At 44.0% G+C, this 12,969-nt stretch overlaps 1 protein-coding gene across 1 annotated transcript in view; it reads left to right on the top strand.

The window, feature by feature from the left end:
• Positions 1-12,969, top strand: part of mmp17a (matrix metallopeptidase 17a) — a 69,361-nt gene that overhangs the window by 46,953 nt on the left and 9,439 nt on the right. The window contains exons 4-9 of the mRNA XM_076757332.1: positions 1,894-2,180; positions 8,858-9,034; positions 9,672-9,774; positions 11,532-11,614; positions 12,329-12,481; positions 12,630-12,887. Coding sequence (XP_076613447.1) covers positions 1,894-2,180; positions 8,858-9,034; positions 9,672-9,774; positions 11,532-11,614; positions 12,329-12,481; positions 12,630-12,887 — 1,061 coding nt within the window. The remainder of the gene's footprint in view (positions 1-1,893; positions 2,181-8,857; positions 9,035-9,671; positions 9,775-11,531; positions 11,615-12,328; positions 12,482-12,629; positions 12,888-12,969) is intronic.

Genomic DNA, 12,969 nt, shown 5'->3' with positions numbered 1-12,969 from the left:
TATGACCACAGACGGTGAGTCATAAAGACAATAAATGAAAAAAGGATTAACTAAACAGGAGAAAGAGAGCAACTCAACAACTCAAGAGAGACAAATGGAGACTGCTGAGGGAGGGAAGAATAACTGTCTGTCTGCTTGGCTGTACGTATATGTAAGTGTGTGTGTGTGTGTGTGTGTGTGTGTGTGTGTGCATAACAAGATGAATTATCCAACGTTCACGAGTGGATAAAAAGTAAGCAGTGATGAATGCGAACAAATCTGAAACCGAGATAAACAAGACAGAGCTTCCGTTAATGTGTGAACCTGCGTCAGCGTGCCTCGAGAAGCGAGCGAAAAGATTAAAGAGATCTGGCTGGTGTGAGCTCCTCCAGCAGGTGTTCAGAAGTTTGACTTTGACAGCAAAGGTCTGGTCAACGTCAGCTACGAGCTACGTTGTCGGAACAGCTGCCGCTCCGGCTCACGCGGGGATGAAAGGTCTGAAATGTAGCTGGTGGCGAGCACAAGTTGTTGTGACTCAGAAGTTGTCCTATCATGTAAAAAAAAAAAAAAAGGAAGAAGAAGAAAATGCCAGCAGGTCGTCGGGATAAAGGCTTAAAGATGGATAAACAAACCTCCAAAGAGGTCTGAACACAGATTACAACCTCTCTGGATAGATTTACTTATCTTGTCAGTAGAGCTTGAAGGGGGCATTTTTTCCCCCCCCTTTTTTTTTTCCCCACGAATTTTAAGTGAAGTTCAGCTGCAGGTAGCTGCTGACCTGGAACATGCAGTCGAGGTCTCACTGCAGGCAATGTCCGGTTAATAGGACGTGTTGACACAAGTGTGTAGTCATGTTGGCAGTTGTTAACTATGATATGTTCAAATGGAATGACCCCTGTGTTTGGGACAGACGGTATTTCACTTTCTAAGAGGAGTCTGTCCTACCACCTGTTGATATCTGCGGCGTCATCCACCTCACTGTGAAAATCTGCAGTGATCGGCCACAGCAATACTGCAGTTTTACCCCAAAGGATAAAAAAGTTTGACGCATGTGTTAAAACACTGACACTGTTTGCATGAACAAATGAATGTCTGAAAGTGAAGAGACTCTGCTGTGAAGGTAAACAGATGACATAACCCATTTATCCAGATCACGATTTAAGTGAAAATTAAAACACTGCTTCACTGATTTGGAACCTTAACCTGGACGCATTAACACGAACCTGCCCAGAGCCTGCAGATCGCTGGTAGCCCTTTAGCTAAATGTGAAAAGTGAAGGACTGAAGCTGGCAGATTCCCGTGTGTGCCTCATTCATCACTCACATGGCTCTGACATACTGCATAATTTTTTTTTTCTTTCCAAACACAAAGGGGAAAGTTCTTCATAAAAGGAGCAATTTATTCGAGTCAGAACCTGCTTCAGGGAGCCTGAGTCAATCTTCTGTAATAAACTACGTCAAAGCCGCACTAAAAATCAGAGCGAAGGAGTCATCTTTATTGGCAGCAAAAAAAAAGAAAAAAGAAAAAACAGGCTATTTTTACCTCCGTCCCTTTTTTTTGCTTCAGAACTACAAAGGGCACCGAAGTCTCTACATAATAACAAAAAAAAAAAATGTCGCTGGAAATCATGAAAGATGTTATCTGAAAGGAGGCAAACCGTTTTTGGTAGCTTGGTTAAAATTGCAGTTTAAAGATCAAGAGTGATGGTTTTGAGCTTGTTTGTATTCATTTATTGCAATTTTTCAAGTAAAGCTTGGACAGTGAAACTTTAAAGGAGCTTGGATCCCTTTAAATGTTGCTCTGTGAGTGTTGCTCAGGTGTGAAAACAGCTGCAGGGCTTTTTAACACCTGAGAGTGAAATCCCTGCTTTTCTTACTTTCTCATGTCACACATCTGTCCTCTCCCTTCCCTCAGAGTGAGGACCTTCCCTAAGGATTCGGCCTTACTGGGCAGGGACACTGTTCGAGCCCTGATGTACTATGCCTTGAAGGTCTGGAGTGACATCGCGCCGCTTAACTTCCACGAGGTGGCAGGAAGCGACGCGGACATTCAGATCGACTTCACCAAGGCCGACCACAATGATGGATATCCCTTTGATGGGCCCGGGGGCACCGTGGCGCACGCCTTTTTCCCCGGGGAGAGATTCACAGCAGGGGATACGCACTTTGATGATGACGAGGCCTGGACGTTCAGATCACCAGGTGAGGATCTTTGCTTGTAAGTGTTGGACGCATGCAAAAAAAAATGAAAAAGGGCCTGAAAACTGTCGTGGAGACTTCTATATCCAAATTCTAGAGCGCTGTCTGCATTTTGGAGCCAAGCTGCGCTTCTACCCTCTGTTCATGTTCCAAAGTCCATAATTAATATTTAATATGTTAGAACTATGAATATAACATACAATGGCGTCCGATACAACAGTCAGTGTAGTGACTAAAGCAGCGGTGATTGTTATCGCAAGCTTATTAGGAGGCATAAAAGGCATCCTCTCATTTCCTCCCGCTGCCACAAACACACGACTGTCGAATCTAATAATAACTGATACCCATGATTTCTTATTTGTAGTAATTAACAGCAGAAAGTTTATTGTTCCTTGATATCATTTGCACTTGATTGTAGGGTACTCACAGGAATTGGGTGTTTTAAGTGTCATAATGGGTGATTGAGAAAAGAAAAAAAACACATTTTGGGTGATTAAAGTATTTTCACTCACTGAAGCAAAATGTTTCCTTTGATTTATGCCGATGAAAAGCTGGAATGAATGCGTCTCCACCAGACCTGGAAGCAACACTATAATTTGTGATGTCAACTAACAGCTGCTCCGGTGACAAGCCGATAAAATAGTGATTTGGACACAATGACGCAGTGATGAGAATTCCAGGGCTGTGAGATGTCAGTCTGCCTTTACGGCGAGGAACAATGGTGGAAAGCTAATTTCGAAGATGCCTGAACTCAAATGTTGTTGTACTGTAAAATTCTGCAATGCATGAGTCACATTAATCTATGAAATGGCTCAAACTAGCTCCACCTCATGCAGCTACAACACTGAATGCTGCTTACACATTAATGAGTCGTTAAAAATGGCCTCTCTGCATAAGTACTTTTACCTTTACTACACATTTGTTGTGCAGCTAATGCTTCAGTACTCACTCTACTGAAGTAAATGTTTAAATGCAGCATATTGTAATGGAGTAATTTTGAAGATTGATCCCATTCTTATGTTTGTACAGTAAGTATGAAGCAAGGCTACCTCCAACCGCTGGCTAATCTATCTTAGCACAGAGACTGGAAACGGGGAAAGCAGCCGCACAAGCTGCCTTTATGGATCAAACAAACAAGACACAGGGTGTTACTGTTTACCCCTATATCTATTATTTATGCTAAGCTAAGTCGGCCAGCTGCTGGTTGTAGCTTCGTAATTGGCGTATAGTGAGTGGTCTCAATTGGCTCATCTAACTTTTAGCGTAATAAGCTTATTTCTCAAAAGTTTTTATAAAGAATCTGAATACTTCTTCCATCACTGCGATGATATCTGTTGGTAACAGCACCTGCAGGTCAGGCATCATTTCTACAGTTGCCATGTCAAGAAAAATCACGCACGTGTGTGCAAATATTATGATTTTAGACAGATAAAGACAGGTCTTCATGGCACATGCTCCTCTCACGATTGACTAAAAAATCGGCTCCCGGAGGCCCACAGGCCCGCGGCGCCGTCCTGCTCCCAAGAGATGGAGTTGAAAGCTTGTAGCAGGGGTGTAGATGACGCTGACTGTACCAGCTGGTGAATCTGTGACGCAGCCAGGACTCGTGTTCATTTCCATTCTTTGCTCTTGCCCTGTTAAAGCTGTGAGCCATATGCTACAGCAGCTCAATCTGCTCCAATTAGAGGCCGCAGGCCGCAGCAGCGGCGGGACATGATGGCGTGATTGTGTATTAGTTTACACAATCATCTGCATAGATGAGGGCAGAGCAGTGACGGAGGGACGGGTCAGGGGTGTGTTCTTGTCTTTTTGAAATCCAAATTTCAACATAATGATTCGCAGTGATTCGAGCACGTGAAACCAGGAAAAGTATTTGTCTGAGGATTCATGTTTGTGGCTATAAGCTAACATTAAGACAGTGGTGGCGGTCTGAGGGAAGACGGGCCATAGTGTTGAAGACACATCCTTCACTGTGAGCCGGAGTGAAAAGACGCCGGCTGTGAATCATCTTACTTTGTTCGACGTTCTTGCTTCCAAGGTTACTTCTTTCACTCACCACAATAAAGGAAATGTACATCAAACAAAGCACATCAGAGTTTTTCATTTGTAAATCAGGACTCCTCTCCGGTTGTACTCCGCACTAAAGCCCTCTGTTTCTCACGGCCAATCAATGGCAATAAAAACAGCCCCGCACTATGTTGTATACTGCTGCCTTTAACTTTATGACACTCTTAGAACAAAATTAGGGTTTATGTGATTTTAGATATAGATACTCTACTTGAGACAATGTTATTTGTCCGCTATAAAAACAAGACGTCGGCCTTGTGATCCGTTCTCATACTCTTACTCTGAGACTGTCAGCTGAAGTGCCTCTAGCAATTTGGGGTTTACCTCTAGGCCAAGGTCCTTTCTAATTGTGTAATTTCAAATCTTCTCTCCCTTTCTAATGGTCTGGAAAGGATAATAGCTCTCCAATTAGCTATGTAACTCTAAAGCGATGGGGTGTTCAAATGTTTCAGCCTGACATTTAGATAATTTCACAGCACTGAGGATGCACGACGACTGCATGCAGCACCTATGATTCTGGCTGAGTGCAAATAAGCTGCGAACACGTCAATGGCATATTATTATACGATGAAAGTTGGTGTGGCGAACGTGTATTTACATATTCAGCAAACACAGACGCAGCTTTAGCCTTCTCTCGAAGTCATGTGTCTGGCCACCTGATTAATGCAAGTCCAATGCTCACTCTCCTTCTCAGCTTTATTTTTGGTCTGTGCTCACTCCTGAGGGAAATAAGTGGCTAAGCTCTGAGCTATGATAGTCACTAACTTTGCCAGTGTGCTGTTCAGCGCTAGCCAGGTAGCGTACAGGGATTTTTAAGAGCTTTTTCACTTCGAGCTTGCTGTGTCTGGAAAGGATGCTAACGAGAGTGAACCAAAACTGTAAAGTTATGCTCCGTAAAACCCAAAATAACGCTGCCAGACTCTGAAAAAGCAGTCACATGGTCTGTTGCACGCGCACACGGGTAATGCAATGCCTACCGATGGAGTCACACTATTCCGCTGATCCACAGGTGGCGGGAATGTGCCAATTAACGCAGCAGAGCCCCAGCAAAGCAAGGAGAAAGGAGCTCTTAAGCATGGATGTAAACAAGACAGTATTTCCAGTGTTTGGCTTTGCAAATGTTTTAAGAGGAAGTAAACGTATTCGGCTCTTTTGTTTGACCTTAAGGATGCAGTGTTGATGTGAAGCACTCCATATAAACATATCTTTTGTTTGTTTACGAGAGAACCTTGAATATCAAAACATTGCAGCTTTAAAGAGACTATTTTATATGATAGTTTTGTGAATTCTGCTTACATTTATAATCCTGGACCATGAAAAAAAAGGCTGGTTGGTGCTAAATTCCTGTTTTTTCACCATAGACAGGCCTTATCTTATGTGCATTTGTTGTGTTGGCTCGAGTCTCTTGGTGAGGAAAAGCAACAGGTTGCATCCCTTCTTCTTCCTGAGTGTTTCCCCGTTGGTGGTGTGGAGCCAGATGCACCTGCATGTTGACCGTTGCTCCTTGTTGCAAAGTGCAAATGTATTAATTAAACCTGGACCATCGATGTGGCAGTCACACATCTCCTGTTTCGCAGGGCAGCCATCCAGTCTGTTCAGTAGCTTAAAGGAGCATTTTCCCAAAGCTGCCAACTTGCCTAATTTAACACTAAATATATTCACAAAAACAGCTGACGCACATTTATACCGCCCTCAGTTAATTCATTTTTGACGTGACACAGTGGCCCTTTGTATCCACTGTGCTTTGGACAGGCCAAAATCAAAGAAAGGGGATGTGTTTCCAAACACATGCAGATCATCTGCAAAGGGAAAGTTACATTTAATAACAGAGCCTGACCAATATATTGGCATGGGTGATATTATCAGCTGATTATCCGCCTGTGTCCTGGAGGGTAAATAACTAGAAACTGCAATACAGGGATGCTGAACAGTGCCACCATTACTTAGTTTGTCCACCAGAGAGCTCTGACAAGCTTATTTTTCTACCATAAAATGTCCCACTCTCATTTAATCACAACTCTATCACATGTAAATCTTATTTGAGCCTAAATGGAGCTCAATAGACCCTGATAAATATTTCAAAGAGCAGAGGTCTAATATTTGTGTCTCTGGACAGCTTTTTCATATATTTCCAAGGATTCAAGTCTGTTCCTCCTCAGGAATATTAATATGATGATCCGCTTGCCATTTGAGGTTTACTGAATAAGGTTTAGGGTCTGAGCTGTACTGGAGCGTGGAATGAAATCAAGCCTTCACAGTATTTTCCAATAATCTGGTAGGCCTATATATGGTAAGGGTAATGGTCCCTCTAGGGGTTGTAGGTTTGCATATATTTTGGGAGAGCAGAATTGTCCCTACCAATATTTGCCTTATCTACCAGCCTGTCACAGCAGAAATAAACAGCCAGTCAGCCTCCAGTTTTTTGGCCGTCACATCAAAGTGCACGCCCACTTCCTACCACAAAGCTGAGCTGAGCTACCTTTTACAAAAAAGTGGATGTGACCGTGGATGTCCTCTGGAAAAGAAGAAAAAAAAAACAAAACAAGAGGAAACGACGGGCATGAAGGCAACTTTTGCCTCTCTGCCTCTGCTCGCCGTGCCGCTGCCTGTTTGCAGGAGGGTGGGGTTCAACTCCTCCACACACAGAGCGGAGCAGAGCCCGCAGCAGAGGGAGTGAAACAGTGTACATTTGCACAAGTGCTGTGCAAGAAGTACAAATGCAGGGTACCTGTACTTGAGCATAGCCATTTTATGCAGCTTTATACTTCTACTTGTGCTTCATCCCTGCTTTAAACATAGTAAAATTATTCAAATGAAAAAAATATTGATTGTAGAGTCGTTATGGCACAATGTGTAATGCAAGGTCACAATACCACGAGGACTCACATGGAGTGGAGGAGTGGAAAGGAGAGCCCACAGCTAGCTGTGCTCCTGCTTCTTTCCATCTACCCTATGGTACACCATCCTTATTAAACTTTCATCTCAGCGCTGCAGGTTATGTTTGTCATATTCTGGATACATCATGCTAAATCCAAGGTACCCCTGAATATGTTATATTTACTGTGCATCAAAGTAATGAGATTTTTAATACAATATCTTATGATACCCTGGATTTCTGCTGCTTCTCATGCCCTCAGCCATGCACTCATATCATTCTGCCTCTGTCTGTCTGTGCTCTAAACCCCTCTTTCTGTTTTTCCTCTCTCTGTCTGTCTGCCACGATTGTTTAACTCAATGAGCCTCGTTGAATCACGGATATCTCTCAGCTCTGACTTTGTCCGGAGGCATGAGGATTTTTTCCGTCAGCCTCTGATGGACTGTAAATACGATGACATGGTACCTACTTTGTTCTGAATCCCTGCTCTCTCCCCCTCGATCCCTCCTTTCATCCACCTTTTCTCTCTGCACCATGTGCTCCTGTAGATTAGAGTTGGCATTTGGCTTTTGAACATCCCAGGTGTTGTAAGCACAAGTGCATGTCTCCAATTGTCCTTTGTCTTTTGACAGAGCGCAGCACTGAGATGTTCCCAAGTCGAGGCCAGCATAAGGTTAACAGAATACAGACTTCAGCCCAGTCACCAAGGAGCTTTAAGCTAGCTTGGCTCGACACACCAGCACTCACATTTTTGCAAATCTGAATCTTTAAAACCCAGGTTTTGTCTTGCTTAGCAGAGCCAGACAAGGAGTTTTCGGAGGCTTCGCCTTTTCTTTTTTAGTTGAACATCAGGGAGATGTGCTTTAATAGCCTGCAGCCTCTTTAGGTGTCTTTCCGCACTCAGGTTTTGATTGGCAGCCCAGGGGCTCAGGCAGTATTACCATAGTTATCTCACTACACCACACGCCTAACAGCACTCACAGCCACCAGAGCTGTCTGTCATGCTTCTTAACTTGCAACCTATAGAGTTCACTCATAAAAGGGATAAACATGCAAACAGGGGTTGTGTTGGTTCTACAAAAGTCCCAAACTTTGAACAGCAAGGTGATCTATGTCGAAGCTGAAGCCGAGCTAGAGGCAGTTCAACAAAAAGTCATCGATGCCTTTTTATAGGTGCTAATACTGACTCGATTCCTCAGAGTGAAAACCTTTATTATCATGTCTCAATATGATTCCTTTTGGCAATATTTGCACCTCTTGCTTCTCTTTCTGTTGCTTCCTGTCGCAGCCTCAAAGGGAGCAGAATCATTGTTAAATGTTGAGAGCGAGGGTAGAGGAGCCGCGGCTAAGATTTTAAGTGTGCAATTTTCATGTCAAGTAATTTACTAGGCTGGACAGAAGTGACTGTGGGAAAGAAAAATGTGCTGTGTGCAGCATTGTGTAGCTGTTTTCTTTGATTGAACGGACTGCTCCCCTGCTGGGAGGGGGGCAAATTTGCAATTTTCAAAATTGGAGGCTTTTATTGCTGCGCAAATGCATGCATGACACAGACTTTTAGGAGATGTGTGTTTTTTGAATGTGTCGACTCATGGCACATGCCGTATAATTTATATTTAGGACAATGCATGCTAAACGAGACAAACAATGATAACATAAAGATAACATTTTATACATATGTGTAAAAACAAGATACATGACGATGATTTCCTTTTCCTCCCTTTCTCTCTGTCACCTTCAGACTCTCATGGGATGGATCTGTTTGCGGTTGCAGTCCATGAGTTCGGTCACGCCATCGGCCTGGTTCACACCTCAGCCATGGAGTCCATCATGAGGCCGTACTACCAGGGTCCTGTAGGAGACCCTCTGAAATACGACCTACCCTATGAAGACAAGGTCCGCGTCTGGCAGCTCTACGGTACGAGGGAACATCCATCTACTGTTCTGTGTGTGTGTGTGTGTGTGTGTGTGTGTGTGTGTGTGGGAAGCAATTGATGAGCTCTGTAGAACAAGGTTATTGATTAATGAAAACACGCATTGAGTTAATTGGACCTCTTTATGGCATATGACCTTATCACACCATTCACTGGTAAAGAGAGCAGCCTTGTGTGTGTGTGTGTGTGTGTGTGTGTGTGTGTGTGTGTGTGTGAGAGAGAGAGAAACTAATGATCTTGAAGATGAGAATGAAGTGCAGTAAAGACTGCTGATGGACAGGCAGGTGAGATGACTCAAAGTGAATTAAAAAACAGAGCGAAGACACTCAGACAAAATGAAGAGTAAGCGTTTTTATACTGTATATTTCACATTATAATGTGGTACAATATAATTCATTTATAATAACGCAAAAGGGGAGGAAGCACGGTGTTAATTGTGTTTCTGATTAAGAGATTATTTTTTTTGTCAGAGTTCAAAACTCAATAGAATCAAGTTGACAATGACACGCGACAAAGAAATAAAGCAGCAGATCCAATCAGATGTCGTCTTTTCCTGACAGATAAATGATAAAACCAGCTGCCTTGTCCTTTGTGTGTTCTTTAATCATACTTCCTCCTTAGGTGTCAGAGACTCGGTGTCCCACACAAACCGACCCGGCGGCCCCTCCCAGACGGCTGAGCCTCCCGTCCTGCTGGACCTTCCTGAAAACAGATCCACTCTCCTGTAAGTAGAAGATGTGATGTGCTTTTAGTGCAGCGCAGAGAAATAATCCACTCCAACCTCCTCAGCTGTGACGCTTCATTCACTCCTTTCTGTCTCTCCTTTTCTGGCCCCCTTAATAGACACATACTCGCTGTTTTTTCTTTTCCAAGCTTCCTCAGGCCCTATTCTATAGATGGTGAAGCAGAGTCTGTAAAATGTCCCCTATAGATGAACACAGAAAGGCATGTAGAAGTAAAAAGACGCATAACAGCCGGTAAATGCTGCAGTGCGCAGCATCTCGGACAGGATTCCCGAACTTGATTCCCAAACTGGTTGAGCTCGACAGCCCTGCCAGTTGAACTCCTTCATCGACACGACCCGCACTGTTCCATCCGTCCGATTTTAAGATGCATTTTACTAAAGAGAGAGATAATATGACCACAGGTTTTCTTCTTAAAACAACGGACCAGTTGACAACCTGATGTGAAGGTGGCACATTAGGGACGGTGATCGGGACGTCAAAATCATTAGAAATCATCATCTGAGGAGAAAATTTCATTACACTTCGGTTCACTTGATGTGAAGATGTCTCACTCTGCAGCAGTGCAGCGTGTCAGTCAGCCCGCTCAGCACACGAGCCATCAGTGAATTTTGAGTGACAACCTGCATTCAGGAGTCTTTCGTCTGCTATTTAACACGATTCCTCACAGTGGTAGCCAAGCTGTCATGTGACGGTATCTCTCCTCTCCACCGGGAAATGTCTCCTTAGTATTACATTTATATTCCCGACTACGTCTGAATATTGTTAGAATGTACATTCACCGGCAGGACAAAAGCAAATCCAGCTCTGTGCATTTTTGAACATTTATTCACTGAAAAACATCTTTCTTTTTTTTTTTTACCAGCATGCCATAGTTCTAACCTTGTAAAGTTTGATGTGCTAATTATTATCAAACACGAACGGAGACTGGTTGCTTTGCGAGAGAGTTAGCTGTGCTCAGATGTTCTCTTGAATTAATAGGATCAAGAGAGGGCAGCTTGCTTAGGGAGTGATCAAACTGTGTGTTCAAACCACTCTGACAACAACATCCAATGCTTGCCGACCTCCATGCATACGCTCACGCTAACATGCAAAGACAACGCAGCATTTCTAATCTAAACAGACACACAGAAGCTCCTTTTCCTCGCTGCTATCAAGCCTTTCGCCGCTCTCGCTGCTCATTTTCCCCCACCGCCGTCGGGTCACGAGGCATGGAAAAGCTGGATTATGGTTGACAAGGGTCACAAATGCCAAGCAGGACGCAGAGGTGTTGTGTTAATAGAGCTCTGAATGGCGATCTTTGTTGATCATACGAGGGCGGCCTCCCACTCACAGTGGCAGCCCTGTGGTGCTAATGGCTTCATCGTTGGCAGGCCGACCACGTCAGTGCTTTAAATCACTTATTAGCCCCGCAGATAAATGCACCTCACCGCGTCAGAGTGATAGCATTTCACTTAATTTTTAGCCTATTTAATCACACCCAACACACACAGATGCATGCGTACAGACTCTCTCAGCAGGTGTGTGCAATTATCACATAATGGGCTTTTTGTATGAAAATGCCTTTAGCTGATTTGGCTCTTTTTTTAGTGAACTGCACCTTACTATGTGTTTAAAGTGTAAATTAAGTATATATGGCCTCAAACACTCAATGTTCAGAGTGTGAATTTGAATCCTGTGTCACTAAAACTTTCCTTCCTTCCCCTTTATTCTCCTCTCTTAAACTTTCCTCTCTCAGGCTGGCGCGAGATGCCCCAGACAGATGCACCAGTCACTTTGATGCCGTGGCCCAAATACGAGGGGAGGCCTTCTTTTTCAAAGGTATCCGAGCTTAAAATGAGAAAGTAAACAAAAGAAAGACAGGCGGACAGATGGATAGATAGAGAGTGACACTGAGAGAGAGGAGAGAAAAAGAGGCAAAGGGAGAGGAGATAAAGTGAGAGAGTAAGGGACAGGGGCCCGGGCACCGGATGGAGCGGTGGCTCCAGCGATCAATAGAAAGCCAAGTCATGTGTGGCTCCCAGGGCTCGTCTCACAGGCTCACTTACCATCACATATTCTGCACTCTAAACTAAATGATCCCACAGGGCCTCGACTGTTTTGCTGTGTACTTGCTGAGCTTGAAATGGATCATTCTGGCTTATTGGCCAACAAGGCTCGTACATTTACAAAGCAAGAGAACTTTCACGAGCAAAAACATGTTGGCTGAAGTCACCATGAGTCATCAAATTCTGTCTTAAAGCATAACAGTGCGTGATGTTTATTGGCTAAGGCTCCCCTTCGTCCTAATTAGTTAGACTTCCATCTTAATAGTCCTCACAGGTCAATACAAGTAGCCAAACACAAAAAAATACATATTTTTTAGCAGAATTTGCTTTAATAGTCATGCCAATGTGAAGGAGGGGTAGGACCTATAATAGTATTCCCACCGACTCAATTCACTGTGTCCTAACCACACATGGCTTTTCTTGTAGAGGACTCCACAGGGAGATTGTGAAGAAGTTCCAAGCTCTTACCGCTTCCTGTCTGTCACAGGGAAGTACTTTTGGCGACTAACTCGAGAGAAGCACCTGGTGTCTCTGCGTCCGGCTCAGATCCATCGCTTCTGGAGGGGCCTCCCGCCCAACCTGGACAGCTTGGATGCGGTGTATGAGAGACCAGGGGACCACAAAATAGTCTTTTTCAAAGGTAAATACAGCATTCATTTTGTGTTTGTCTGTGTGACCAGGTATATCTTTGCCGTCTTGCTCCTCCACATCAAGCACAGTTGACGTGAATTCCTTTGAAAGGTGTTATTTCCCCCTTTCATCGTGACCTCTGTCCCCACGCTCTTCAGGTCTAAAGTATTGGGTATTTAAAGACAATAACGTGGAGGAGGGTTATCCTCGTCCAATCAGTGACTTTGGCCTGCCCTCGGAGGGAGTGGATGCAGCCTTTGTTTGGCTACACAACGACAAAACCTACTTCTTCAAGGACAACCACTACTGGCGCTACGATGACCACCTGAGGCGCATGGACCTGGGCTACCCTAAAGACAGCACGCTTTGGAAGGGGCTGCCGCCTAACCTGGACGACGCCATGAGGTGGTCAGACGGTGAGTCGCCTTAAAAACCAACATGCTCTTTACTTGTCATTTAACTTCAGCAAGCTGAAGTTGATTCAATGAAAGAACGGCT

Source organism: Chaetodon auriga, chromosome 19 (assembly GCF_051107435.1).
Source record: "Chaetodon auriga isolate fChaAug3 chromosome 19, fChaAug3.hap1, whole genome shotgun sequence".
In the NCBI taxonomy this organism is placed as follows: Eukaryota; Metazoa; Chordata; class Actinopteri; order Chaetodontiformes; family Chaetodontidae; genus Chaetodon; species Chaetodon auriga.
The sequence above is the reverse complement of the archived record's forward strand: the minus strand, read 5'-3'. Positions and strand labels throughout refer to the sequence as shown.